Genomic DNA, 27180 nt, shown 5'->3' with positions numbered 1-27180 from the left:
AGACTTCTTACTTAGTTTGGAAACATTATAATACAGTTCGTCCACTCCCAAGTAGCTAATAACATAGAACATAGAACAGTACAGCACAGAACAGGCCCTTCGACCCTCAATTTGTGCCGAGCCATGATCACCCTACTCAAACCCACGTATCCACCCTATACCCATAACCCAACAACCCCCCCCCCCCCCCCCTTAACCTTACTTTAATTAGGACACTACGGGCAATTTAGCATGGCCAATCCACCTAACCCGCACATCTTTGGACTGTGGGAGGAAACCGGAGCACCCGGAGGAAACCCACGCACACAGGGGGAGGACGTGCAGACTCCACACAGACAGTGACCCAGCCGGGAATCGAACCTGGGACCCTGGAGCTGTGAAGCATTTATGCTAACCACCATGCTACCCTGCTGCCCAGCCCATAACATGATGGCCAGTCAGCGAACAAGGAAACAAGACAGAATCCCAACTCTGCCAACATCCCACAACCAATTTGACTTAATGGAGGCTTAGAAATAAGATACTAAACTAAGGATCAAAATGAAGAGGAGAGGTGCATAACCAGACACTGGCTTATACTATAAGTATTATCACTTTGTATTGCGCTGAAATCATTGAATTGGCAATAAAAATAAAGAATGATTGACCCCAAGAGAACTGCTGCATCTTTGGTATCGCTACGATACCATGTTGATTCTTGATCCACACTCTTCAACTTGTGTTTAACTCAGAATTTAAATTAACTTCCCTCACCTCCGTCACTTATAATCAAAGATCCAAACATAAATTCTGAAATAAGGGATTTAAATTTACGTAGCTAACAGGGGTCCCACCGCTAAGACTGAAAGCAGAGAGCAACATCGCTGCATAGCAACATCGCTTCAGAGGACTGTCATCGGGGCTGTTGTCCCTATTAAAGATGGCAGGCATCAAGAGCTGCTGCTCAGTCAGAGGGCTGGTAGCTCAGCAGTGCCACTGCCAGAAGTGGCCAATTATGGGGCTGCAACTGCAGGATGATAGCACATGAGTGGATGTGCATTCTCAAAGTCAAATAAGTAGGATCGGTGGGGGGGGGAGGGGGTAACAGGCCTGCCTGGCCAGCCCTGGGAAGCGGCAGAAAGGGAGTTTCTTGGAGCAGGGAGCACCATTGCCACAGTGCTGGCCATTACCTCTAGGGGTACGAGCCATGGGCCATAGGGTGTCAAAAAAGGAGGCCTCCCCTTCCCCAGAGTTTACCTGGTGGCCTCCCCACATGTCAGAGGACCTCGCCCACCCATTGGTAAAATGCCAGTGGAAGAGGGAAGCAGCCAGTAAATTGGTCATTCAAGTGGCTCAATTGATAGGTGAGCCCTCTGTCACCTTTCTCATTGATGGCAAGATGGAATGGCAGTGAGAACACAACCAGTACGCCACCTTCCCACCTCCCAGGCCATCCCTAAAGGGCTGGAAAATCCCAATCCAGTATACGGAGCGCTCAAATTCTCAGACAGTCGATCAGTATATGATCCCAAGTAAACATCGATGCATTCTTATCCAGGAAATCCATGCAATGCCATTATAAATCCTATTTTGTCTCACTTATTCATACATCAGACTCACTATGTTTTTTATTGAAAGAGAATGAAGCTGCTGAAATGTGAGTCTTTTCTGTACCAATCAATTAACATACTAACCTCTGTCACAGACACTCAGAGGTATTGTAATTCTGATTGAGATGATTTACGACTTCCTCTGTAACAGAGAATCATTGAAAGTGGCATCTCTATAAAATATCCTATAATATTTGTTCTATTTATGGTCAAAGAGGAAGCGACACTGATAATTTAAGGGCAGAGGAAAACGCCAAGCATAAGCATAAGTATTTATAGAAACTGAGCATTCATTACCATGTTTCCCTCTTTTCTCTATTGCCTATTTCTCTGTGGGTTAAGTGTCCCCTGCAGCCAAGAGAACAGTGAGCCGACCTTCCTCAAGCCTCTGGTACTATAAGGCTGGTAAGCAGACCACAGGAGCAACTAAGACGGACTCTCTGATTCTCCTTCCCAGCTGTTAAAGACTAATGGCTTCTGCTCCACTTGACACCTCAACGTTGCACTCCTTACAGCAAGAAGGCAATTGGGGGTGATTTTGAGCCCGCACTAGCCGAGCCCAAGATCGGTGACTTGGGTGGGAAATTCGCCGAGAATCAGGAAATGTGATTCTCTCTGGAGAGATGGTGTTTTCTGACTTACCCCGCCTCTTGCCAGTGGCGTCACGAGGTTCATGCCCCCATTTGAACAGAGTTTAATGGCCCCTGTCACATGATACCTCCTCACTCAATATTCATAATTACAACAGATTTGGCCAAACGCGAATCAGTTGAGAGGATCCCTCTGTGGTCGCAGAGATAAGTATGCCCCTGGAGGGCGGAAACATGCTCCCCCCCCCCCCCCCCAGACAAGTTTACACTGTACCAACCTGGCAGTGCCAACCTGTGGCAGAGGGCAGTGCCAGGGGCGAGCCCTAGTGGGAGCCCCATTTATGTGATGTGGGGGGATGGGGAGAGCAGGCACTGGGGCGGCGGTGGGGGGGGGGGGGGGGGGGGGGGGGGGGGGGAGCCTTGCCAATAATGATTGTCGGGATCAGTGTGGGGGTGGGCAATGCTAGTGATGATTGTCACGGGGGGATGGCTCCCGATACCTCCATGGCAGGATTGGAGGTTGTTATGTCTCAGTGCTGATTGGGGGTACTCTTTAAAGGTGGTAGCCCGAACTCTGTGGAGCCAGTTGCTGGCTTTATCAGGTCCTGCTCCGCCAGAATGATGGCACAAACCCACTCACTTCATTGTTTTTTTTAAAAGAGACTGAGGGCTGGATTCTCCGATCTCCGACGGCGAAATCACGTTCGGCGAGGGGCCGGAAAATCCCTGATAACGACAGAATCGGGATGCTCCGCCTCCTGAAAGGTGGCGTACTCTAGGAGTACGCCGCATGCTGCATCCATGGCCTCAGGCAACCCCTTCGCGATGCTCCGTCTCTGACCGGCTAAGCTCCCGACGGCGTGGGACACGTGTGGTCTCACCAGTCGTGAACTCAGCATGGCGGCTGTGGACTCATTCTATAGCCGCCACAGTCGGGGGAGGGCTGATCCGTGAGCAGGGAGGCCATTATTCGGGGCTGAGAGCACTGTGGGGGGACGGTCTGGGGCGTGCAAGCCGACCAAAGGAGGGGACTATTTATGCAGTCCGGCATCGCAGGGAATCGGTGACCGTATTGCGCCAGTTTTCCTGGCATAAAACACCACCGTTTTCACGCTAGCATGGGGACTTAGTCCCCCGAACAGAGAATCCAGCCCTCAATACCTGGATAGAAAACTGGGCGGGATTCTCCGCAGCCCGGACGCCAAAATTGTAATTGGTGATTGGGCGGAGAATGGATTTCCATGCCAAAATCAGGGCCACCGCCAGTTTGACGCTGGTCCGCCATGCTCCGCCCCCTCCAAACTGGTCTCATCGTGACTCGCAGCGTTTTAATGGCCCGTCACTGGTCAACCCACCCATGCTGCTCCGCCCCCCGATGGGTCGATTTCATGGTGGCCCCATGTGGTCGGGAACTGGGCATGCAGGCTGCGGACTGTGTACAGCGCTCCCACACTCGGCCGGGATCCATGCCACTAGCTGGGGGAGGCTTCTGGTAGGGCTGGGGGGACTGTTGTCAAATTAAAGAAAGAGTTAATGCAATATTTGTAGCATTCACAAAGAAGGAATTTAGTGAAAAAATTTTTTTGTTTGTTTTACTTTTAGTGAGTCCAAATGTTTATAGCTTGTGTCTGCACCCTTCACAATGCTAGAGCTACCAAGACACTGTCTTGAAAATGTTCACCCAAACATAAGTTTGCATTGACAACTAAAAGCAAACTTGCCACTGAAGAACTTTGGTTTGAACCTCACCACAAAACCCCATTACTCCTGGCACAAACTCAGTAAGGCACTCTGAATCCACTTTCACTCAAGTTGGATAAAACACAATGAAGATCCTTCTTCCAATTGATGTTACTCACCAGACACCAAACGCAATTGCTCCTGGCTTTACGCCTTCAAAGACACAATAGAACACTCTGGTGGAATAAATTCAAAGCTCAAGCACCATCCCCAAAGCAGCCACAACATTTACACAAGATCTGAATAGTTAAAACTTTAACTTCAAAGAGAAATGCATCTGGGTATAAACCACAGTTGGCAATCGAATATTTTCACTTTCTCTTTAGAATTGAATGTGTAAGTCTGGAGTTGATGTACTATTGAGGAAAATGGGGAGGGATGCAAGCTCTGTGCAATCACAACTGTAAAAAGCACCAAGTATGGAAAAGGATTAGTTTATGTGGCCTACTTGTACAATTGCTGGTTAAGGTGCCCTGCCGACTGAGTTAGAATGCCAGCAAAACAAGGGGAGGAACGTCATGTTTTTTATCAGAATCATTAGATTGAATTAAAAGCCGTAGCACACTGCAAATTTTCTTTTAATTTAAAGTACCCAATTTTTTTTTTCCCAATTAAGAGGCAATTTAGCGTGGCCAATCCACCTACCCTGCACACTTTTTGGGTTACATAGAACATAGAACAGTACAGCACAGAACAGGCCCTTCGGCCCTCGATGTTGTGCCGAGCAATGATCACCCTACTCAAACCCACGTATCCACCCTATACCCATAACCCAACAACCCCCGCCCCTGAACCTTACTTTTTAGGACACTACGGGCAATTTAGCATGGCCAATCCACCTAACCCGCACATCTTTGGACTGTGGGAGGAAACCGGAGCACCCGGAGGAAACCCACGCACACACGGGGAGGACGTGCAGACTCCGCACAGACAGTGACCCAGCCGGGAATCGAACCTGGGACCCTGGAGCTGTGAAGCATTTATACTACCCACCATGCTACCGTGCTGCCCTGTTGTTGGGGTTAGACCCAGGCAGACACGGGAAGAATGTGCAAACTCCACACAGACAGTGACCCGGGACCGGGATCGAACCCGAGTCCTCGGTGCCGTGAGGCAGCAGTGCTAGCCACTGCACCACCGTGCGACCCAACACATTGCAAGTTTTATATAATGCGGCAAAAGAAAATCACACTTTTCGCCAAGGATTGTTCAGCAAAACTTTTTCACTTGCCACATGCTCATTCGGGTGATCTAGTTTAGCTGCTTGAAAGAAAAGGTAATCAAGACTGAAATAAGAGTGTTCTGGCTTTTCAACACCGTGGGATCACGGTATCGGTGCTGTGATTTAGCATCTCATCTAGCTGCAGCACGGCATTGGTTCTTGTGGCACTGGAGTCCACACCTTTGCAACACAGAAGGACAGAGTGGCATCCAACCTGAGCCAACCTAAACTCAAGTCCTCTTGCAATTGTATTTATAATATCCTCAGGTGTCGCAAGAAAGTTTAACAACAAAGGCTTAATTAGTCCAACAAAAGTAAAGGCTGCAGCATGGCATAGAGCACATCAGTCCCAGTCGGTCCCAATCCTGGCCAGCTTTTAAGTGCCTGGTTCACGAGCCCCAGCTGCTCAGCCTCTGCCCCTCAGTGGGGCAGCTCGTATTCCACGAGCCCAATGGGGAGATGAATTGAGTCATCCCCGTGGATCTCATGAGGGCTAACTCAGTATTGGACAATAGGATAGGAGCATTTCTACACCAGTTCCCAACAAAAGCCAGCTGGTGACAACTGTTTAAACTGGGAGAAAACGCAAGGATTGGTGCTGAAGTAAACAAAAGTCCCAGAAGGTGAAATTACATTTGGACAGGAATGCAAGGCAGATGGTATTGCAATTGCCACCCATTGAACGTGTGATCTACACCACCTATCTTGTTTTCCTGCCCAGGTTATGTGCTGCCGAATCCTCTGTCCGTTTACTGGGGTCTCCTTTCTCTCAGCTATTTTTCCAGGTTTACAATATTCAGTATGTCCACACAATTAATATTTATAAGCACCTACTATTCTTTATTAACAAACTAGATTTCACTTACATTAGATTTGAGGTAAAAACTTTCTTAATTTCACTTGGAATTGTATCAATATCAAGTATAGTCAGATCAGGTATAACATGGATTAAACAGAGAGGAGTCTTGGGCAGGATTCTCTGTAGCCCGATGACGAAATCGGTGACGACCAGGTGGAGAATGGATTTCCACGCCGGAATCGGGGCTGCCACTGGTTTAACGCCATGCTCCACCGTTTAATCAGTTTAATCAGCCATGCTCCACCGCCTCTAAACAGGCGCCATTGTGATACGCGGTGCGCTGCATTTTAACGGCAGTGGCGCATCATCGGCCGCCCCAGCCATGATGCTCCACCCCCGATGGGCCGGGTTCCGGACAGCGCAGGCCACGTGTGGTCCCAGCCGTCAGGAACCCGGCGGGTCGGCTGCAGACTGTGTCCAGTGCCGCCACACTCGGCCAAGATCCATGCCGCTGGCTTCTGCTAGGGCTGGGGGAACTGGTGGGGGTGGTCAGGCATGGCCAGGGGTTAGGCTGTGGGGTCGGGGATGGCAGGTTGGGTTCAAGCACAGCCGGTGCCATGTTATACAGCGTGACCGCTGCAGGTCGACAGCCGTGCGGATGTGCAGCATGGCCCCGGCTATTCTCCGGCCATTTCCGTGCGGGCGGCGGGAGTTTCAGTTGACGCTGGTGCTAGCCCCTCACCGGTACCAGAATCGGTGAGGGTTTGACGCCGATTTCTTGGTCGTGAAAGACCACATATGCTCCGCTGGTGTCAGCACTTAGTCTCCAAAGGAGAATCCAGCCCGATGTCTTTTAAACTCCATCATATTTTATTCACAGGCTTGGGTTGATTACTATCGAAAGGATAATTTTACTCAAGTTCACCCTAAGAATACACCTTTATCAGTGTTGTTCTGGTAAAGTCACTTTCATGTAAATTTTACGAATGTTTTTAAACAGAGACGAACAATGATACATTTGTTAACGTGCTGGTGCATATGTCGGTAAATGTTTAAAAAAATCTAATGAAATAAATCGTTAAAAATGAGCAAGCTGTCTGGGGCATTGGCGGGGTGGGGGTTAGATTCTCCGGGTCGGTCAGCTCGCAACGGGAATAGTGTTGGGGCGGTGAAACGGGCGTGAAGCCAAAAATCAGGATTGACACCAGTGTCTCCCAGCCAGCCCCAACAAGGTTCCCTCCCAGACCCGATGGGAACATGAAAACACCTCATTAAAAATGTTTCAAGGGCAGCACGTGGCACAGTGGCTAGCACTGGGACTATGGCGCTGACGACCCGGGTTCGAATCCGCGCCCTGCGTCACAGTCCATGTGGAGTTTGCACATTCTCCCCGTATCTGTGTGGGTTTCACCTCCACAACTCAAAGATGTGCAGGTTGGATAGATTGGCCATGATAAATTGCCCCTTAATTGGAAAAAAAAAATTGGGTATTTTAAATTTATTTTAAAAATAATTACGGGGCAGCATGGTGGCACAGTGGTTAGCACTGCAGCCTCACGGCACCGAGGTCCCAGGTTCGATCCCGGCTCTGGGTCACTGTCCATGTGGAGTTTGCATATTCTCCCCGTGTTTGTGTGGGTTTCGCCCCCACAACCCAAAGATGTGCAGTGTAGGTGGATTGGCCACGCTAAAAATTGCCCCTTAATTGGAAAAAATGAATTGGGTACTCTAAATTTAAAAAAGAATCGATTAAAAAAATTAAACCTGATTCAAATATCATTATCGAGTAGGAAACCCGATTCACCAGAATCCTGGACTAGGCTCGAGGTCAGGTCGGAGGCTTTCTGGGATGGGGGTCATTCGGCTGGTCTTCACATTTGTGGCCTTTAAACTCTTTAAACTGTCTTTCAGCTTGTCAAAATCAAAAATGTGAGATGAAGGTAAACGTCTTCCCATTAATGTGGAAAACTTTGAAGTGCTTTCATCACGGTCAATTGCATTGCCCTTAACCTTTTCAAGTCTTGAAGCATACCTAGAAGCCTAAAAGCTTTGAACTGCATTTTTCACATTCAGTTTCACAGAACATTGTTGTTTACATGCCTCTTAATTGACAGGACCAGGCAATTTCAAAGAAGGATTATCATTGTTTATTTATGTAGACTTGCAGCGGTCCATTAACTCTGAAGTTCTTCCTCTTTTGAGCATGTGGTCTTTCTAACCGTAGTTTTTTTAAAGAGGCTGACTCTTTGTGCTGTGGAATTTCCTAGAAAGATCAGATGTGGAGGCAGCACTGAGACAGAGCACTTGTTCTTTAAAAAGGGTGCCCCCATCTCTGAGGAGTGTGTCTGTGCCATTGAATGGCACATCAGCTTTGCTCTGAGCACCAGTAGGAACCTGTCCCGATTCTCCGCTGGCGGGACCACTGCACCCAAAAACGGGAGAATAGCACCCATTGACTATTTGTTAGTCCTGTAATGTATTCTTGTACATATAAGATGGTGAAGCAGTTAATTGAGAGACAGATTAAAGGAGCTCACTCCACAAAGCCACATCTAAGGTCCACAAGTACATTCTGATTGACAGATAACATAGCAAAATTGACTGGTCGTTTTGACACAAGCAGTTTACAATGACAAATTGTGACAAAAGAAATTGAGGTTTGTGCTCAGAAAGTATTCCCTGAAAGATTTTTTAAAAAATCATTTAAAACTACACTTTGAAAATAACATGACCATATTTCACAAAGGAAATGTTATATTGTCTTTCTCCAAGCTATGATCACATATCTTGCCTGACCAGGATAATGTAACAATGCTCCGTTAACTCAACCGCAAAAGATCATTCCCTGCTGAAATTTCCATTACCAAAATTTGTGACCGTGGTAGCCTTTCTCAGACAGATAAAGGCCTGTAACTTGCTCAAAGTGGCAATCCCCGGCTGATTGCCACACTTGGCGGATTTACCCACATTTAAATTGCAAAACCCCTGTCTCACCTCACCTTCCTCACTCAGGCTGGATGAGACAAGAGCAGTGAAGTGAGCCCTGGCTGCATCAACGAGTAGCCAGGGCACAGAGAGAAGACATGTCCCTACGGCACCAGTTGCGATAAAGGAGATTGTCGTAAAAACCCATCTGGTTCACTGATATCCTTTAGGGAATGAAATCTGCCGTCCTTACCTGATCTGGCCTACAAATGGTTGACTCTAAAATGCCCTCAGGGATGGGCAACAAGCTAGCCCAGCCAGCAACACCCACATCCCTTGAACAAATTAAGAAAAAAAATGTTTTAAAAGCCCTAAAGGAGGTATTTGAAGGGACAATTTAAAGGAAGGTAAGTTTCAATTATAGGTGGTTCAGACAATGGTGTGGGAAAGAGACTGGAAGGAGTTGGTGGGGGTCACTGGGAAGAGACCGGGAAGGATGTGGAGGCCTAGGCGGCCAGTGAAAGACTGGACTGGACAGGAGGAGCACTCAAGTCGCACCAGCGGGAAGGGGAGGTGGGGGTTCACACTGAGAAGTGGTGGAAGGTCGTCTGGGAGGGGGTGCTCAGCCCAGGAAGGGGGGTCAGTCTGGGAGGGGGAGTGCATCAGTCTGGGAAAGTGGGGTCTAGAAGGGGAGGAGGAGGCAGACAGATAATGGGGGGTGGAATGGACCAGGAAGGGTGGAGGTCAGATCGGAGGGTGGGAGGGTTGGGTCACTCCAGGCGGGTGGGGTCATACCACGAATGTCGGACAGGGGTGGCAAAGTCAAACCGGATGGGTTTTTACGACAATCTCCTTGATCGCAGCTGGTGCCGTAGGGGCATGTCTTCTCTCTGTGCCCTGGCTACTCGTTGATGCAGCCAGGGCTCACTTCACTGCTCTTGTCTCACCCAGCCTGAGTGAGGAAGGTGAGGTCAGACGAGAGGCGTGGGTTGGGTTGTGTTGGGTGTGGGAGTGGTGTTGCGGCGTCACGCGGGGGTTCTATGTGTGGGGAGGTGCGTAAAATAGGCAGAACCATCTGAAGTTGACGATTTAAATCACATGTCAGATGGTTCCCAGCCCAGGACAATTGTCAAAAGATGTTAGGCTTCTGGACAATTGCCATGTCAACCCTTATGTGGGAACCTCCTAGAGGGATTCCTCAGCACATCATTGGGGTACCCTCTAAATGCGACACTGGAGAACCAACTGGGCCAATCATTTTATGAGTGGATTTCACCAACACAAATGAAGCTGAATAGATCAGGAGCTCAAAGTGTTCCAATTTTGCATACATTTAAAACAAAACAATCTACAAATTTTACTGTGATTAATGTAGATATTGTCTCACTTACGTGGTGTTTTGTTGGCTTGCCATGGAGCGGAGTTTGTCACAAAGCCAGGTTTTGCAGCAGCGACAATCAGCCATGTTCCCAGGCGGTACTGTAATGTAATCAACGCCACTCCATCCTTATCAGTGGTTCCTGTGGCCAACCAGGACTGGTTTGTGTAAACTCTGACCGCAGCCTCGGCCAGAGGTGAGAGGTCACCGTTATCAAAGACTTGCACTTTTATAGACACCTCTGAAAGAAGGAAGAAAGAAAGACTTGTGAATATTCTCCTGCATTCAGAGTATAGTTTACATTCAACGTAAGTGAACGTCTATAGAATATTTCAAGCTAGAGGTCCACAGTGAAATATCTGAGAGCTCTGTTAACCTCTGCAGCCATATCTAATGATACCCTTGCAATAATTATGGACAAGGAGAGTACAGATATGATGAAGCTCATGTAACAATTGAAATTAACACAGGACATCCGATCTTTAAACAACGCTCCAGTTGTCTCAGCCAATCAAGGGACACATTATGGTACAGAAGAAAAATTGGTATGTACTATCAGTTCCACAACGTTACTCTGCAATAATGCATAACATTGCAGATGAAAGTGCAGAACAGTGCAGAATGGTCTACTGAAACAGGAAGACTCGAGCAGCAGACAATAACTCATCTTGGCATTCAGTACGTGTCACCGCTATTACATATCAACAGACCCCATCTACACAGTAGACACTCCCAAACCATATTTGCCTGCATGGTATAAAGGGTTAGTATTAAATATGTAACTACACAGGCTGAGATTTTCTGCCAGAAGTCAATGGACCTATGGCTGCCTCACTATATTTCACCTGGGGAGGTGGTGGCATAGGTGGTGGCATAGTGGCATTGTCACTAGACGAGGAACCAAGGTTAATGCTCTGGGTCTTGGGTACGAATCCCACTATGGCAGATGGTGACATTTGAATTCAATAAAAATATGGAATTGAAAGTATAACGATGATCAATTAAACTATTGTCGATTGCCATCTGGTTCACTAATGTCCTTCAGGGAAGGAAATCTGCCGTCCTTACCTGATCTGGCTGACATGCGACCCCAGACCCACACAGTAATGTGATTGATTCTTAACTGCCCCCCCCCCCCCCCCCCCCCACTGAAATGGCCCAGCAAGCGACTCAATTAGGGATGGGCAACAAATGCTGGCCCTGCAAGTGACCCCCAAATCTCCGCCCGTGATGGGTCTCGCTACCGTCTACATTATCAGTTATGTAAGATCACATGACAAAAGAGCATGAAGGGAGATACTTCTACGTGGAGCGTCATGCGAGTCTATATCATACAGTTTGTGTTATAAAACCATAAGGCATAGAAGCAAAATTAGGCCATTCGGCCCATCGGGTTTGCTCCACCATTCAATCATGGCTGATATATTTCTCATCTCCATTCTCCTGCCTTTTCTCCATAACCCCTGATATTCCTATTAATCAAGAAACTTTCTATCTCTGTCTTAAAGGTACTCAGTGATGGCCTCCACAGCCTTCTGCGATAAAGAGTTCCACAGATTCACCACCCTCTGGCTGAAGAAATTCCTCCTCATCTCAGTTTTAAAGGATGGTTCCTTCAGTCTGAGCCTGTGCCTTCGGGTTCCAGTCTCTCCTACCAGTGGAAACATATTCTCCATGTCCATCTATCTAGGTCTCTCAGTAACCTGTAAGTAAGATGAGGGGGATAAGATACCCCCTCATCCTTCTAAACTCCAACGGGCACAGACCCAGAGTCCTCAACTGCTCTCACGTGACACGCTCTTCATTCCAGGGATCATTCTTGTGAACCTCCTCCTTCCTTAAATATGGGACCCAAAACTGCTCCCAATACTCCAGATGGGGTCTGACCAGAGCCTTATACAGTCTACAGTCTCAGAAGTACATCCCTGCTCTTGTATTCTAGCACTCTCGACATGAATGCTAACATTGCATTTGCTTTCCTAACAGCCGACTGAACCTGCACTTTAACCTCAAGAGAATCTTGAACCCCTCCAAGACATACAATGGTGATAACAGAGCCTGCATTGTCGTACTATATTCCTTAAATACCATCTAACCCTATCTTATGGAGCTCCTTTTAGTTCACTTAACGTGAAGCAAGTGCACAGCACCATGCACAAGTCATCTGTATGCCACATGAAGATTGCTGGACTTTGGAGCAGGGCTGCCCTGTTGCCCTTTGCTTCAGTGGCACCGAACCAATTATACATGTAAGGAATTCCTTTGGGGACAGAGCAAGTTAATGGTTAGCTGCAGAGTTTTACTGAGAACGGTCTGGGTTTTAGGGCCCTCAGGCCTCCTTGGGGTGTACGTTGCAAGGATCCTGCATCTCAGACAATCACGATGGTGGGAAACACACATTTTACTACTTTGTCCTGTGATTTGGGAATGGCAGAGCCAGGTTTTTGTTAGCCTTCATCCTCTCCCTGTGTCCTCATGCTTGTGTTTCTAGGACTTGGCGGACAGCCCGGTTTACCGTCCAACTTTCTATTCTTCTTCTGTACACGCCCAATTAACAACCGCCCTGGCCTCCCATCAGCAGCTCCTCTTTGCAAACTCCTGTCAGGAGTCCTGATTCTGCCACGTATTGAGTGGTCTGAAATTAAATTGCACTTTAATAGGGAAAAGTTCCAAGAAACTGTAAAATGGAGGATATTCCAGAAAGCATTCAAATGGCTTCCAAAAATTTGAAGTAATGCTTATTTATCCCCTCGATAGCACGCAAAGAGTAAATACCAAGCTTTTGTTTTCCACTGCAATTGAATATTTCAAGATTCAGATGGTGCGGAAGCTGGTCATTCGGTCCATCGTCCACATGCCTGCTCTCTGAAGGAGCAATGAATCTCACCCTCCCCCACACTCTTTCCCAAATGACAGCCCTGCTATATTATGTAATGCTGATATTTAAGAAATAAATATTAGTTTCCACAACTTTTCCGTCAATCATATTTTGTAGCTTTACTGATGGCTGGATGTGTGTGAAAGCTGTCAGTCACCGCTTCGTAAAATCAATATCAAAGAGAAATTAATGAATGATCAAAGATCGGAGTGGCTTTACATCCAGCGACTAGCTTTGCCTTTCCAGGAATTGACAGGTGCTCTTCCCTCTGTCTCAGCCAGCAGGTATAATCCCCAGGTGAGTTTCAAACCAGTGATTTTTTTTCACCGCCTCTGTATGGCCTGTTTTCTAGCTTCCAGACAGCGGTTGGCCCTGCAGAGGATTCTCTTCTGGAGGATCTGTGGGGGGGTTTCTTTATTTAGGGGGCCTCTGTGAGAGATCACTTTATCTAAGGGGTTGCTGTGGGGGAATTATCGTTATTTACTAGGTCTCTGTGAGGGTCTCTTTATTTAGAGCGGGGAGGTGGTGAGGGTGGTGGGGGGGGGATTCCCCTAGGGAACCCCTCACAATCCTCGCCATGCAAATAGATGGGAATCGCTTCCTGATTCAAATCAAGTGCTATTCAGCTCTGGTGGGAGAACATAGGGCGCGATTCAACTGAAAGGGAACAAAGTTCTATAGCAAACATGTATAGCCTTGTGTTTCTCGGTGCTCGCAGTACGGAGAATGTAAGGAGTACACGTCTATACAACACCACCCGCATTACATAAGCTGGAACTCCTCGGTGCAGCAAGGGATCAGGGCGCCATTTTTAAATGGCGCCCAATCTTCGGGCCCCCTGTCACAACTCCTGACCCCCCCCCCCCCCCGCCAAGCCCAAATGCACTATGGGAGGGCCCCATTAATCCTCCCTAGAACCCCTCCCTCCACACTCCCCCAGCACCCATGCATGGCACCTCCAGCACAATCGCCAGCACACAAAAAGGCAAGATTGGCACACTGACAGTGCCAACCTGGCACCCTAGCCAGGTGGCACCAGCAGTATCAGGGTACCACCCTGCCCAAAGGGCATACATATACGGGTTACGTGGGTTTAAGTAGGGAGATCATTGCTCGGCACAACATCGAGGGCCGAAGGGCCTGTTCTGTGCTGTACTGTTCTATATTCTATATATTCTATATTTGGGGGCCTCTGATCCTCTGGGAGACCCCCACAAGTGCCATCACATCTGGCACCCATCTGTGGAGACCAGTGCTGAATGGCGCTCGCCCAAGGTCTCCGAGGCAAAAGAGATAGATCCCATGCTTCGGGTAACTCAGGAATCTGCACATTAAAGTGAAACTAGCTGTCTCGCTTTAATAAGCAGATTTTCTAAAAAGTGATCACGCCCACAATGGGCGAGATTAACATCGCAACGTCTCGCATGATATAAGCTGGGTAGATCCCAGAAACGGGGTCTCCCGGCTGCTATTGGCCACGCTGCACTATGGCCAGCTGCTTTTCGGACACAGCGTGGCCTTTGGATCGTGGCTATAGTCTCCCAAACGGAGAATCCTGACCACTGTCTCTTGAGCCAGGGTTCCATTCTGGGATCTTCCCATCCAGTTATAACATCAACTGTGTTCGTAACATTACCAGATCCAAAATAGCCTGATTCATGGTTGGGTTTACAATATATTGTTGTAGGAAACTATCCCGAGCACACTCTATATTCTTTATAATAATAATAATGCTGAATTTTATCACACTCTTGACTTGTACCTTGTAAATTGTGAATGAGCCTTTGTGTGCTGTCAAAGGGATGGAAATAAAAATGTGCACCGTTGGATATAGTTGTTTTACATAATTGAGATGTTCCTCTGTAAGGCTGCTCAAGTATGCTGGATTTCAACATACTGCTGTTTAAAACCTCATTAACCTAAAATAGCAACTCGCGAAACAATTTTGAGATAATGCCTTCCCTTGTGGGGCAACCAACAAGATTTAGAGTTATATATTTGAATGAGGAATAGCAGATATATTAAATATAATATATATAGTTGTAAAGGCTACTTATTACATAGATTAATTAAAACCTAATCATACATTAAACCAGAAATTAGATGCAATTTTATTTTTCAGTTATTATCAAACCTGACACAGATTAACACAAGATATAAACTTGGCCTAAAATTCCACAGGCCTGGCGCCCAGCAGTGTGAGTGGGTGTAAGAAACTGGAAGCTCTCCTTTGGTGATCCTACTGTTACTGTGCAGTTATTTGTACTGGCTGCAGCTCCTTACCGAATGAATTGAGGAAATCTGCTTTCTTTTGGATGCTGGTGGGGATAGTTTCCACGTATTCTCTGTTGGCCGAGCCCTGGTATATTCCTCTCTGCACCAAGTAGGCCTATCCCAATCAGGTCTGAAGAACAACAATCTCCCCCCAACAACTGCGCAGCTGTAATCACTTGCCACCCAAAGTGTCAAATAAACCAAACAAGCAGATTAGTCACATATAACCCAGAAGGTGCGAGTTAGCCACGGGTTATTGATCAGGAGGACGATAGATTGAGACAACAGATGAAATTAAGGTTTCTTTTGGCAGACTCCTTAAAGCCTTCTCACATATCCCCAATTGATGAATTCGGTTTTGAAGGATAAATATTTGCCAGTATTAATGTTATGTTGATTGTATGGCTACAGTTAAGGATAAACAGGTAGAGGGTATTTATTAATTAAGTGCCTTCAATACATTTAAAAAGTGACTGCTCAGAGTGCACAAACAGGGGTCAACTATTAACCGGTTTAATACAAAATAATAAAGCGGCTGACTGCTGTTCATAAACCAAATAATCCTTCCCGGAGCTTTTCACTAAGATATGGAAGAGGCTCATCAACCCCTTCTGGGAGAAAAGCTTCACCTGGTCACTGCTAAGGTACTGAGTCTTCAACTCAAAGATCCTGCTGTGTCTTTGCACCCAAGTGGCGGCGGCATGGTAGCACAGTGGTTAGCACTGTTGCTTCACAGTGCCAGGGTGCCAGATTCAATTCCTGGCTTGGGTCACTGTGTGGAGTCTGCATGTTCTCCCCGTGTCTGCGTGGATTTCCTCCGGGTGCACCGGTTTCCTCCCACAAGTCCCGAAAGACGTGCTTATTGGGTATTTTGGACATTCCGAATTCTCCCTCGTGTCCCTCTGTTGACTAGGGGTTTATCCACAGTAACTTCATTGCAGTGTTAATGTACGCCTACTTATGACAAACATTATCATCATCACTTTCCACCTGCAGAGCCGGCAGAGATAACCTTATGTTGGGTGCCCACCCCGATGGTGTGCACTGGCTATATATTCTTTTTGATGCACAAACTCCAAACAATTACTTTACCTGTTGATTCTCAAAATGTATGAATATGGCACCAAACAATTGGTTTATCTCTGAAATCTGTTTTCTCACTTTAAACCTGGTTACTGCAGCTGTCTCTTTAACTCAGAACACTTTATCTGCTCTTCCCTTGAATTCTCCCGAGCAATACCATCAGCTTCTTGGTCTCTGTCCTCTTAACTGCAGTCTTCCGAAAACATTCTTTCTTTCTTAATTCCCTGGTTGTCTAGACTTTATGTGGTTCTTTGGGAAGGCTGTCTTTTTTTTTTTGCAGCCTCCTTGTCCTGTCCAGCATTCTTCTGACAGAGTTGAGCATGTTCACTCCCCAACATCCCATCTTCAACTGCAAATGAATTCAGCTAAAAAACTAAACTCAAAAAACTTCCTACCTTAAAAGGGCCCATGGTTGCTAAGCAACAACCTCATGCTTCTACGAGCTTTTACTTACCCTTCTTGCCATAACTTCTCTGAGCACAGTAGCACAGTTTGAATTGCAACCAAAACCCCCACAAATATAAACATCTGTGTCCAGCAGAAATCTAACTACAATAAACATTTCCTTACACAGAAATACTAAATTAAACCTGATTAGAACTATACCTGATATTTAATATTTACCAATACAAATATAAAACACTTAAAACTACTTTTGCTTTCTTTTATAAGGCCATGAAGGAGTCCACACCAAGTAGCTCAAAAAAATTATTTATTAACAATAATACATCATATGGTTGATCCCAACTGGGTCTGTCTTGCTGATGCCTAACTGGGTGGCTTATTATATCATACAATTATATATTGTTTAGAGGTCCCCCACTCCCTTAACGGGGGAGCTCATATTTTGCAAGGTTCACGGGGAAGTTAATTGTTCCCATCTGAAAGATACTTGTGGGTTATAACACTTTCTTGACAAGAGGTAGCATTCATCCACGGTGGGAGGCTCACTCTGGTGGCTCCATCCTTTTGATTTTTGCCCACATGGTGTGGAAGGAGGTGGTGAGGGTGGAGGACCTCCTTGTTAGCCTTTCCAAGGCCTGACCAAACTGATTACAAACAGGTCCAGGCAGCAAATGATTGATTAACTCGTTCAACATGATTACCTGCTCCCCCTCCCCACCACCCTCTCCCATCGTTATGTCCACCCTTGGGTATCCCTGGCGAGGGAGAACACAGTGTCCACTTAAGGGGCAGGGCTGCACTATCTCCACCCAAAAGGACATGTTAATTCAATTTGCTAAATTTCCCTTAACATTTTGTTTATGTTGCAGTATCCCATTTAAGGGGCAGTTCATCAGATAATTAGTTTATTATGCTCCTTTGGTATATTCAAAAGAGTATAAAAGTGGGTGGCTGGGATACTGAGCGCTGGTAGGTAGGAGGCAGAGATCTGTAATGCAGCATCCTATAAATAAATCTACTGACAAGAAAACAATCTATGGGTTAGTTTGTTTCATACCTCACCATATCCGTACCACAACCAAGATACCCGTGTCACAGTTCTTTAAATAGTGTCATGCTATAATGATATTTTTTTCGTAATATTAACACTGCAATGAAATTACTGTGAAAATCCCCCAGTTGACACACTCCGGCACCTGTTTGGGTACAGAGGGAGAATTCAGAATGTCCAATTAGCTGACAGCACGTGTTTCGGGACTTGTGGGAGGAAACCGGAGCATTCGGAGGAAACCCACGAAGACACGGGGAGAATGTGCAGACTCCACATAGACAGTGACCAAGCCGAGGATCGAACCTGGGACTCTGGCATTGTGAAGCAACAGTGCTAACCACTGTGCTACCGTGCCACCAATGCTATGGGTGCAGTAGCAAAGTGAACATATTACCTGGATAGTAATCTTGAGGCCTGGACTAATAATCCAGAAAATGTGAGTTTAGTATCAAAGTGTTGTTTGTGGGGGCTTGTCATGCGCAAGCTGATTGCCACGTTACAGTATAACTACATTTCAAAACCATGTAATTTCACAACGGACACCCCGAAGCATGGTACGAATGCTTGTTCATTCTTCTTTGTTTTTTTCTCCAGAACCTGAACGCTCATGTGGCTTACTCTCAGCCGAATCTTTGAGGGGAAACAGTTTAAATCACTATCCTGCAACACAAATGCTCAATTTTAACTTTAAGTCGCACTACTCTGTGCTACCCTTAATCCCATTCCCTCTTGTCTTCTGAAGGAAATAATTTTGACACACAGTTCCACTGACATCTTTCCCCGATACTTAAGTGAACATCCTACATGGCTGAGTGAATACTGACCTTAGTCAGGCTATTCAAATGTGGCGGCATAGCCAAATTTAATATTGTCCTTTACTTTCATTTCATTTTTCATTCCGGTGTGACTGTTAGCTGGATGCAAACCAAACACTTGCTTCAAATTCAGGCATCAAATGAGGCAATAATTGAAATCACAGTGTGACAGCAAGTAGCCAGAGGGATGATTCTTAATTTTCTACATCCATACCCAGCAGGGGTCAATAAGTAGAGGTCAATAAAGCTCCATTTTTGTCAGCAATTGCTCAGGTCATATTTACGTCTGAGGTGTTCTGTTTTCATTCAATCCAAAAACTGGAATTTTCTGACGCCCGTCTGCCACCGCGGTGGGGTTTCCCGCAGCAGAAGCTCCTCGCCATTGGCTGCCACCAGATCGTCCAGTCCCGTTGAAGTCAATGGCTATTTGCGTTGCTCACCAGCCACGTCACCGTGGAACCTGAGGGGAGTGGGTGGGTGTTGGCTCACCTTCCGCGAGACTGGAAGACCCCGCTAGCGGGACGGGACGGAAAATCCCACTCAATCTCTTTCAGATCAGGTTTGGAAAGAATTTTGAAAAACGTGCCCAACCAAATTGCTTGATTCACTTCAGAGCTACATCAATACTGGAAAGATAAAAAAATGTTGTCGTCTAAAAGAGAAACTGCTGCCTCCTTCTTTTGGCTACTGACTGACCAGGTGTGCATATCTAGGATTTTCTGTTTTTCTTTCACTAATCTTCCCTCTGTGATTGTCTGCTGACTATGGACCAAACAGTTGATTGGTGCTGAAGTGGCCAGAAATGACTCGAAGCATGGTTCCCTGATCTCAGTTATGACTAGGCCATGAGGAAATGAGAAAGTAAAAAGGACAAATAGCAATCCACTTCATTGAACCTCACAGCAAACAGCACTAGAATGATTCAGATAGAGAACCGGAAATGGAATTGTCCACAAATTCTAGCAATGGGGTGGTGCTTGCCCTACATCGTCTGAAGAAGAGGAAGATAAAATAAAGTGAAAAAAGGCTACAAATAAACTTGGGCAAATTGAGGTGTAAAATGGGTCCAAGCCCAGAATCCCTGTGAGTTCATAGAATCCCTACAGAGCAGAAGGAGGTAATTTGGCCCACCAAGTCTGCACAATCCTCCGAAAGAGGCCCAATACCTAGGCCTGCACCCCTGCCCTATCCCCCTAATCCCTCGCAGTGTTCATGGTTAATCCACCTAATTTACACTTCTTTGGACACTGAGGGTCAATTTAGCATGGCCAAACCACCTAACCTGCACATCTTTGTACTGTGAGAGGAAACCGGAGCACCCGGAGGAAACCCACGCAGACACAGGCAGAACGTGCAAACTCCACACAGACAGTCAGCAAGGCTGGAGTTGAACCCGGGTCCCTGGCGCTGTAAGGCAACAGTGTTAACCACTATGTCACCATGTCGCCCAGAGCCCCACTCCAGAGTCTTGAATGCATATTCCAGGCTAATACTTCAGTGTAGTGCTGTGAGAGTGCTACATTGTTGAAAGTGGTGTCTTTCAGATGAGACATCATACCGAGACTATTGTCTGCCCTGTCAGATGGGTGCAAAAAGATCCATTGGTACCATTCTACTGGTGCTCTGGCTTACATTTGGTCCTCAACAACACCACTAAAAGCAGGTCAACTGGTCATTTAGATTGCTAGTCAAGCGTATAGGAAATGGAGCCAAGGCAATTGGGTGGAATTAAAATTCAACTCAGCCATGAACTCACTGAATGGCAGAACAAGTCCAAAGGGTTGAATGGCCTCCTCCTGTTCCCATTTGTCTCATTACTGAATGTGTGGAACCAATGAATTGGTCTCCATGCTTCCTCCAGTCAGTACACTTCAAAATTATTTAATTGGCTGTAAAATACTTTGGGGCTCTCTGAAGTCATCTAATATTCCAAATAGATAGAAAAATAGATAGTTTTCTCTTTCATTGAACTCAGACTTATTATTCCAAAAACATCACCACATGAACTTTTATGGCAATTGCCAGTGATTGCATCAAACCTATAACAAGTGTCTTTTTAAAAATTCATTTTTGGAGGATACGGCCTTCGCTGCTAGCCCAACATTTGTTGACAATCCCTGATTTCCCTTGAGAGCGTGGTGGTGAGCATTCCTCTTAAACCGCTGCAGTCCATGTCGTGTAGGTACACCCACTATGCTATTAGTGAGAGAGTTCCAGGATTTTGACCTGGCGACAGTGAAGGAACGGTGATACATTTCCAAGTCAGGATGGTGAGTGACTTGGAGGGGAACTTCCAGGTGGTGGGGTTCCCATGTATCTGCTGCCCTGGCCCTTCTCGATGGTAAATGTCTTAGGTTTGGAAGATGCTGCCTAAGGAGCCTTGGTGAGTTCCATCAGTGCATCTTGTACATGGTATCTACTGCTTCTACTGTACGTCGGTGCAAAGTAGACAATCTCAGGCTTCCAGCTGGGCCATGAAAGCACCAGAAAAACACAATTTGATCCCACGGGATGCAAACAGGAAAACAAAATTAACTTAAGCAGCAGACCCACTACGGGCCATGTATGGGCAATTGTTAAATAAGCTAGCTTCTGGAAAAAAAATGATCGCAGAAAAGTAAGTATGCTTTTCAAAGGATAAACAAAACATGAGATAGACACAAATGGAAACCCTGTAAGGTTAATGAGAGCCACATGCTCAAACCACTTCCTGGGAATGAACAGATTGAAGACGTTATACACCAAGATTGCTACTTCGGATATTACCTCAAGAAGGCCTTTTATAGCAACAGTATTTATTTTGAAAAGGAAGCACACAAAATAAATCCGAAATATTGACTATGTTTGCACACGTGTAAAACATACGCGTACCCTTGAAACGAGCAAGAAACCAGGCTAGTTTCAAAATGGGCCATCATGGTGCAATTTTATAAACAACAACTTGCATTTATATAGCGCCTTTAAAGTACGGATACATCTCAAGTTCCGTCACGGGAGTATAATGGGACAAAAATTATCACTGAACTGAAGATGGAGATATTAGGACTGACAGAAGTCTTATCCGTAAGGAGAGATGGGTGGAGAAACAGAAAGGTTTTGGAACGGTTTCCCAAACTGCTGAAGGTCCCTTTTGAAAAATGAAAATCGCTTATTGTCACGAGTAGGCTTCAATGAAGTTACTGTGAAAAGCCCCTAGTCGCCACATTCCGGCGCCTGTCCGAGGAGGCTGGTACGGGAATCGAACCGTGCTGCTGGCCTGCTTGGTCTGCTTTAAAAGCCAGCGATTTAGCTCAGTGAGCTAAACTAGCCCCTTAATGGCAGGGAGAGGAAAATCAGGGGAGGCGCAGGAGGCCAGAGTTGCAGGAATGTAGATTCTCAGCAGGGTTGGAGGACTGGGGAATTTACAGAGAAAGAACGGGATAGGGTACAAGCAGCGGAGGTGGAGTTCAACGTTTCTGAAGGGCAGGAAAGAAGAAGCAGACCAGTGGAGCATCGGAACAGTCAAATCGGCAGGTGGCTGCAGTGGATGCACAAATGTGGCGGCGGGGGGCATGCAATTCAGAGGTGGTAGAAGTTGGCAGGATCTTTGATGGCGAGGAGATCAGAAGTTCTGCTCGGACTCAAATCCAAACAGTCCGACTCAGTCTGAAACAGTGGTTCAAAAATCAGCAAGGTGCCTAGTACCAGAGGTTGACTGAGTGCCTGAGAAACAGCTATGCTGATATTTTCATTTCATTTTCATCTACAGCCCAATTTCCGATGAATGTTTCCAAGCCAAGTATTTAAAATTTACACTTAAAGTCCTGAAAACGCATTCTAACTTCCAAATAGATTTGTTTCCAACAATTTCACATAGCCTGGGTGGACAGTATGTGGTTGGGATGATTCAAAACGTTTCATAGAATCATACTGCACAGGAGGAGGCCATCTGACCCATCATGCCTGTGCTGGATCTTGGTTAGAGTTTCCCAATTGTTCCCATTTCCACATGCTTTCCCCATTGTTTAATTGCCTTTCTTGCACATCGGTGAAACAGACCAAGGACCTTCTGCTACTCCGATACAGCTGAATAATCAGAAGTGCTACTACAGGTCCGATAAATTCCGTCATTATGGATTTACTGTTCCCCAAAGCAGCAGCCGGACACGTCAACAGATCACGCTCATCGTGTCTGACTAATGTCTTAAGGCGAAATCATTTAAGCAATCAGAGTTAGGCGCTTTGTAAGCAGCTCCCACACTGTGCCCCAGGCCTGTTCATGAGCTCTGGAATTATTCGCCAGCTCATATTGAAACATTTCATCTTGGCAGTAACCCTCTTGAAGGTTAATTCAATCCCCCAGGATGACTGATTCTTACAGATGTGAGACATAAACACCATCTTGGAAAATCTGACTGAGATCTTCAATAATCTGGCAATTCAATAAAGTTCTGAATATAGATCTGTGGCACGAGGCGCAATAGGACACGGCCATTTGAAACTATAGACACATCAATGAGGGAAACAATGGCCTGCATTCATGTTACGCTTTTCACAACTTTAGGGTGACCCAAAACAATTTACGATACCTTTTGAAGTGCCGTCTATTGTAACATAGGGAATTCTGCAGACAATGTGTGAACAGCAAGATTCCACAAACAGCAATGAAATCAATACTGCATTGTTGTGCCATGTGAGAGATGTGCATCAGTTACTGAGAACTGAACACAGAAGCTTATGATTCAAAAACAAGAGCATTCTCTGTCCGTGATTTTGTCATCTGATGGGTGGAAGAATGATGGGGACTTTTGCCACATTTCTTGCAGAATACTTGAAGCCAATTGCAAATATGTATTGTTCGTGGAAGCCTTCTGTCTTGTAAGATGATGGTTTGTGCCATGATGATCAACTCTGGCCTGGTGTGGCTCAGAAGCCCCCACTCTGGCATGGCAACCTCTGCCGTGTTTGCTGCAGAGGACAGTGGCCTGAGAAAGTGCACAGTTCACTGCTCAGTTCTCTCTGGGCTCCTCTTCTCAGCTAGCTCGCCTAGCTCCCCCAACACTCTTGCAAACAGTCAGCCTCCAGAGATCATGGTCATCAGTGGCTGTCTCCCAGTTGTCAAGGTCCTCCAGCTTCATATCTTCTTTGCAGGTATCCTTTCAGCCGAAGTATGGGCACGCAGAAGGTCATGATTCAGTGGCCAGTTCACCGTACAGAAGGTCTTTGGATAGACAGCCGTCATCCATCCGACGAATGTGACCGAGACAGTGCAGGCACCTTTGGCTCAGCAATGAGTGTATACTGATGGGATTAGCGTGATCCAGGAACTTTCGAGTTGGTGTCCTTCTCCTGCCAAGAGGTGCCGAGGGTACATCTGAAAAAGTGAAGGGGTCCATTTCAGTTCTTTTCTTCTGCTTAGCATGTGCTTATGGAGGTCTTGTCAGAGTAGAAAAGAGTGCGGAGGATGCAAGCCTGGTAGACCCGCAATCTGGTGTTCTCAGTCACCAGTTGTAATAGTTCCACACTCTCTTACTCAGTTTGGGCAGAACAACGGCAGCTTTTGTGACGCGTGAGTTGATTTCAGCATCAAGTGACAGATTGCTGGTGATTGTGAAGCTTAAATATGTGAAGTTATCAATAACCTGCAGCGTCACATTGCCAATTCTGGTAGATGGTTGTATGGCAACATTCTGGACCATGGTATTTGTCTTTACAGACGTGTTCAAGAGTCTGTCCATTTGTCACAGAAGATCGTGTTCAATATGGAATGCAAGTGTGGCATCATCAGGGTAGAGCAACTCTTGGATGATGACTTGGTGCACCTTTAACTTGGATACCCAAGAAAAATACTTTTTTCTGTGGTTCTGATATGTATGTATGTTGACACCTCCTGTAGATGTCCTGAAGATACATGACAGAAGTAAAGAGAAGAACATGTCTTTTTTTATTTTTCCAATGAGGGGGCAATTTAACGTAGCCAATCCACCTACCCTGCATATCTTTGGGTTGTGGGAGTGAGACCCATGCAGACACTGCACATGGAGAATGTGCAAACTCCCCACGGACAGTGACCCGGGACTGGGATCAAACCCGGGTCCTCAGCGTTGTGAGGCTGCAGTGCTAACCAATTTGCCGTCCTAGAGAAGAACATGTCAGAAAACCACTCTGGTTGAGTACACTTGGACCACAAAAGGTACTGATATTGCGCAGTCATTGCTGACCTGACCCACCATGTAGTAATGGAAAGAGGCGATCACATTGAGCAGCAACTTAAATAGACCGTCTCTGTTCACATGGTCAAATGCTTTGGTGAGATCGATGAAGGGAATATACAGTGGCCTCCCTGTTTCTCAGCATTTTTCGTGCAACTGCCAGACTGAGAAGCTCATGTTGACGGTAGATCTTCCAGTTTTGGAACCACACTGAGAATCAAGGTCGAAGTGTGGTCCGCCAGGATCTGCAGTCGGACAAGGACAATGCAGATAATTAGTTTTCCCATGATGCTCAGCAGGGAGGTCCTGTCTAAATTGTTGCAAATGCCCTTGCTCTTGTTCAGGGTCGCAATATTTGCATCATCCTGGGGCACACTCCTCTTCCAGCAGAGACACAGAAGTTTGGACACTGCTGATGCTCGGAATGCTGATTTCCTGTGCTTGTTGAGTTCCAGCGGTACAGAATCAGCACTTGGAGTTTTACACATGGCAAACGAGTCAATAGCTTCGCTAAGCTCCTATACTGTGGGTTCCATATTAAGCTCTGCCATGACAGGCAGGCTTTCTGTGGTGTCTAGAGTTTCCTCGGTGTCCTGTCTCAAGTATAACTCAAGGCAGTGCTTCACCCATCTCTCCAACTGTTTGTTGCAGTCGGTGATGACCTCCTCACGTTTGTTTTCAATTAAGTCATTTGGTTTACTAATGGACCTATTACCTTTTTGATTCTTTCATACAGGCCTCTTCGATTCTGTGTTGAAAGACATCTGAATATTCTGGCCAGTTTGCACAGCACCTGTTGGACTTTGCTTCAAACAACTCTTGGTGCATTGAGAGCTTTCTCTGACCATTTGGCTTCAATAGCAGGTTCCATCACAGTGATGTTAACCTTGAGCTAGTCAGCATTTTCCAACTCCTGTTTCCTCTGTGTTGAGATTGTGGTTTTGTAGATGGTGTCTCAAAGTACATTCCATTTAATTTCGGCACTTTGTGTGGGTACGAGCGTTTGCTCAGTGCAGGCACTGTTGGTTTTCATCTGAGCAGGCAACATGGCACTGACATTGGTATGAGGCAGTGTTTTGTTTTGAATGAAAACAACTTCAAATGTGGCATTCTAACCCTGGTGCACAACAGGGGGTGATCTTCATCACAGCAATGGAGCACAGCGTTGAAGAGTGCACGCTTATGAGGTTATCTTTCCCTGTTTGAGTTGCGGGGTGGCTGGAAAGATGATTTGTGAGGGTTTCTGTCATCAAAAGTAGGGGGCTCCTTATACAGAAGTCTACACCTTGCTCACATGTTTTCACTGAACTCATCCCTTGCTAGATCAATAGTGATCCACTCTCAGTAGGCCTGCTGTCTTGCAGAGAAGCTATGTCAATGCTCAGCCAGTCAAGTTCTATGTCAATTGTGGCCATCTTGCGCACATCATGGACCAGCAGCAAGATGTCCGTCAATCCTGGGCATATGGTCCTGATGTTCCAGTCTGCCAATTAAGGAATTGGCATCTTCTTTCTGTATGTTTCTATGACACTAAAGGCATTTAAATGGTCATTGGATAGACATATGGATGATAGGGGAATAGTGTAGATGGGCTTTAGAGTGGTTTCACAGGTCGGCGCAACATCGAGGGCTGAAGGGCCTATACTGCGCTGTAATATTCTATGTTTCTTTCCTTTTGTTTGTTTGCCTGGTGCGGTGGAATCCAACCACCCACTTGTTGAGTAGAAACCCTAAGCTCCAAGCACCCGTTGAAGCAGATCAATCATGGCAGGTTGGGTCAGCAGTTGGGAGCTGCCCAACTTGAGGCAAGTGGTGGCTACCAATGAGACATGGTGGTCCCTCCCAGTGCCAGAGACAGCCCATAGCACCCGTTCTGTATGCCAATCATGTTGGGCTAATCACTCCTAACTGCTGATTCCTGAGTTGCATTTATTTATTGCCTACACAGTCACAGAGCCAAGCAATGGCCTTGTCAGTGGCTAGATGGAGTTCCGTAAGCCCACCTGCAAGTTTAGTCAGCAAGCACTCGACGACAATGTGAGTCATTGTTTGGACTGCACCACAGCTGAAGCCTGGATGGCCCTGGCCACCCCACTGACACTGGGTGTCTGCACAGAGGCTTTGGCCTGTCCAGAAACAGTTTAAAAGAACCCCCTGTCCCCATGGGAGATCAAAGCCAGGTGAACAAGCAATAGGGTCTATGATGAGAAAGTGGTTTCTGGTGGGTGTCTCCCCCAGCC

General features: G+C 46.3%; 1 protein-coding gene across 1 annotated transcript in view; it reads right to left on the bottom strand.

Annotated features, from left to right (window-relative positions):
- Window positions 1-27180, bottom strand: part of fam171a2a (family with sequence similarity 171 member A2a) — a 370881-nt gene that overhangs the window by 236532 nt on the left and 107169 nt on the right. The window contains exon 2 of the mRNA XM_038778520.1: window positions 10257-10484. Within this exon, the coding sequence (XP_038634448.1) occupies window positions 10257-10484 (228 nt within the window). The remainder of the gene's footprint in view (window positions 1-10256; window positions 10485-27180) is intronic.

Source organism: Scyliorhinus canicula, chromosome 19 (genome assembly GCF_902713615.1).
Source record: "Scyliorhinus canicula chromosome 19, sScyCan1.1, whole genome shotgun sequence".
NCBI classification, from domain to species: Eukaryota; Metazoa; Chordata; class Chondrichthyes; order Carcharhiniformes; family Scyliorhinidae; genus Scyliorhinus; species Scyliorhinus canicula.
Note: the sequence above shows the minus strand (reverse complement) of the source record. Positions and strands in the feature narration are given on the sequence as shown.